This window comes from Mus caroli, chromosome 7, assembly GCF_900094665.2.
Source record: "Mus caroli chromosome 7, CAROLI_EIJ_v1.1, whole genome shotgun sequence".
NCBI lineage: Eukaryota > Metazoa > Chordata > Mammalia > Rodentia > Muridae > Mus > Mus caroli.
In genome coordinates, this window is record NC_034576.1 from 107087213 (window position 1) to 107089737 (window position 2525).

The window sequence follows — 2525 nt, forward strand, 5'->3', positions numbered from 1 at the left end:
AATACCAAGGGGCCTCTCTTCCCAATGATGGCCAACTAGGCCACCTTCTGCTACATATGCAGCTAGAGACCCTAAGAGAACACACTGGAGCTCTTGAGGTTTGGAGTTTTTGCTCAGGCTATGCCTCACCCTTCACATGGGGTCTACCTATCCTCTGGGCCCTTCCTGATTTTGCTGACTGACTCTGTGAGAATGATCGTTTGAATGTGGAAAAAACTGCCCAGGTTGTTGCTACAGGTTAAAGACAAGAAGCTGGACACCCAGGGGAGGTCTGCATAGCCTCTCCTGCAACTCATGGGATCTGAGCAGCTTAGAGACTAAATCACCACACTGGAGCATTGTTTTTCTTTTCTTTTCTTTTCTTTTTTCCTTTCCTTTCTTTTCTTTTCTTTTCTTTTTTTAATTTATTTTTTGTTATTAGATATTTTCTTTATTTACATTTCTAATGCTATCCCGAAAGTTCCCTATACCCCCCGCCCCCTGCCCTGCCACCCTCCCAGCCACTCCCACTTCTTGGCCCTAGTGTTCCCTTTTACTGAGGCATATAAAGTTTGCAATACCAAGGGGCCTCTCTTCCCAATGATTGCTGACTAGGCTATCTTCTGCTACATATGCAGCTAGAGACCCTAAGAGAACACACTGGAGCTCTTGATGTTTGGATTTTTCGCTCAGCCAACAAGTTGCTTTTCGACTGCCCTTTCTAATCTCTTACCCAAAAATTATGTAGTGCACACTGTAGAGATAGATGTTCTTATTCTTTGTGTGTGATCGACAGTTCTTTGATCAAATAAATTCTGTTACTTCACAATCTTGTCTGCTTCTTTATTGTTCTGTTTTCTTTTCCTTTGTTATGTTATGTTATGTTTTGTTCTTATCATGAATGTAAATCAGTATTTTATACTCTTGGAAGAGTGTACTGAACCTGGTTATAACATGGTCTCATAGGTGTAGACAGGAATCATCACTCACAAGTTTTTAAATGAGGATCCTTTTCTCCCAGAGAGTTGCCACCTACCCTGTCTGTGGGGGTGAGGTCATAGGCACCACTGAAATCCTGGCTTCTAGACTCAGGCTGTGAGATTGAAAGAGAAAGGTTGAGGATCAGCACCTGTGTGGCATCAGGTGTTCATCAAAGACAAATGGAAAAGGCTGAGGTGGGACTCGCAGTGTCTGTGACTGACAAACTGCCTGGCCTCCAAGTCTCTGCCAAAGACTCCATCAGCCTCAGTGTGCCTTCTGGTCACACGGGCCCCAAACTTCTTAAACCTGTTAAGAAGCTGAAAGAAGACAAATTCTGCTATTGGAATGAAAAGGTTGCCTCTTTGAAGGAGAGGAAGCACCACTCTGAACGATATATAGAGTTGGTATGAAAAATGCTTACTAAACACAACTTGATTACTGGCTACACAAGCTTAGTATGGTATTCTCAACCTGTAGGTCTCAGCCTCTCTGGGGATGAATGGCTCTTTCACAAGGGTTGCATATCAGATATCCTGCCTATCATATATTCACCTGGAAATTCAACAGTGGAAAAGTCACAGTAACAAAGGAGCATGGGAAACAACATTATACTGGGGTGGGGTCACACTATGAAGAAATGTATTGAAACTTCAGATGGCATCAGAGAAAGATTGAGAACCACTGTTCCATGACCACATAGGAGAGACTTTTAAGTGGAGGAATCCACTTCAAACCCAACATCCATTACATAGCAGTGTTCAGAAGATGCATATGGAACCGATTAGATATGATATGGGTAGAGGGCAAGTAGGTAGAATACCACCCAATGTAAGGGCATTTGTGTGGTGTGTTTAAACCAGACCCATCATGAGAGGCCCCAATATGAAGGCCAAAGGCTTGGCTTTTTTTTCACACTGTGTATATTGCTAGAAGATGGCAATCTGCAGAACTAGACACAGACACCAGAACTCTCCCATCATCTACCACTTTCTTAACACCATAGCCTGATTGGTTTTTCCAAGTTTTCTGAAATGCTATGTGAATAATGATCAATTCCTTACAAGTCTGATAAAATACAATTTCAATATAATGGAGTGATCGATATTTCTCAGCACACCCAAAGATCTTAGTAACTTGAACATTCCTCTAAAATTAATACCTTGTTCATTTGGGATTAGTATACTAGACAGAAAGCAATTGGCATTCTGTATATATCCTGTCTTCAAGGACAGTCTGATAATTTACACAATTCCTGACTGAAAGTAATAATGGAAATGATCTGCAGTTGCATGGCAGAGGTAAAGGATTTAGAGCAAATGTGCAAGGCCTACATTTGTATCATTGATATTCAACCATTAAAAACAAGAAGATAAATTTGAACTTAAGTGGTAATATTATTAAAACTATGGTGTGAATTTTGTTCACTCTGTTTCAAAATGGAGAAAAACAAAATCAGGTTTCACTGCTTCATAAGGAGATACAACACTTACCAATACAAATTTTGTTTCAGATGTAGCTTATTATGTGTGTTTATTGTGTGAAGTGTGTGTGTGTGTTTTGTTTGT

The 2525-nt window shown here is 40.6% G+C and overlaps 1 protein-coding gene across 1 annotated transcript in view; it reads left to right on the top strand.

Annotated features, from left to right (window-relative positions):
• Positions 1-1370, top strand: part of LOC110298020 (ubiquitin carboxyl-terminal hydrolase 17-like protein D) — a 6523-nt gene extending 5153 nt beyond the window's left edge. Inside the window, exon 4 of the mRNA XM_021167069.1 lies at positions 1041-1370. Within this exon, the coding sequence (XP_021022728.1) occupies positions 1041-1370 (330 nt within the window). The remainder of the gene's footprint in view (positions 1-1040) is intronic.
• The last annotated feature ends 1155 nt before the right edge of the window (positions 1371-2525 follow it).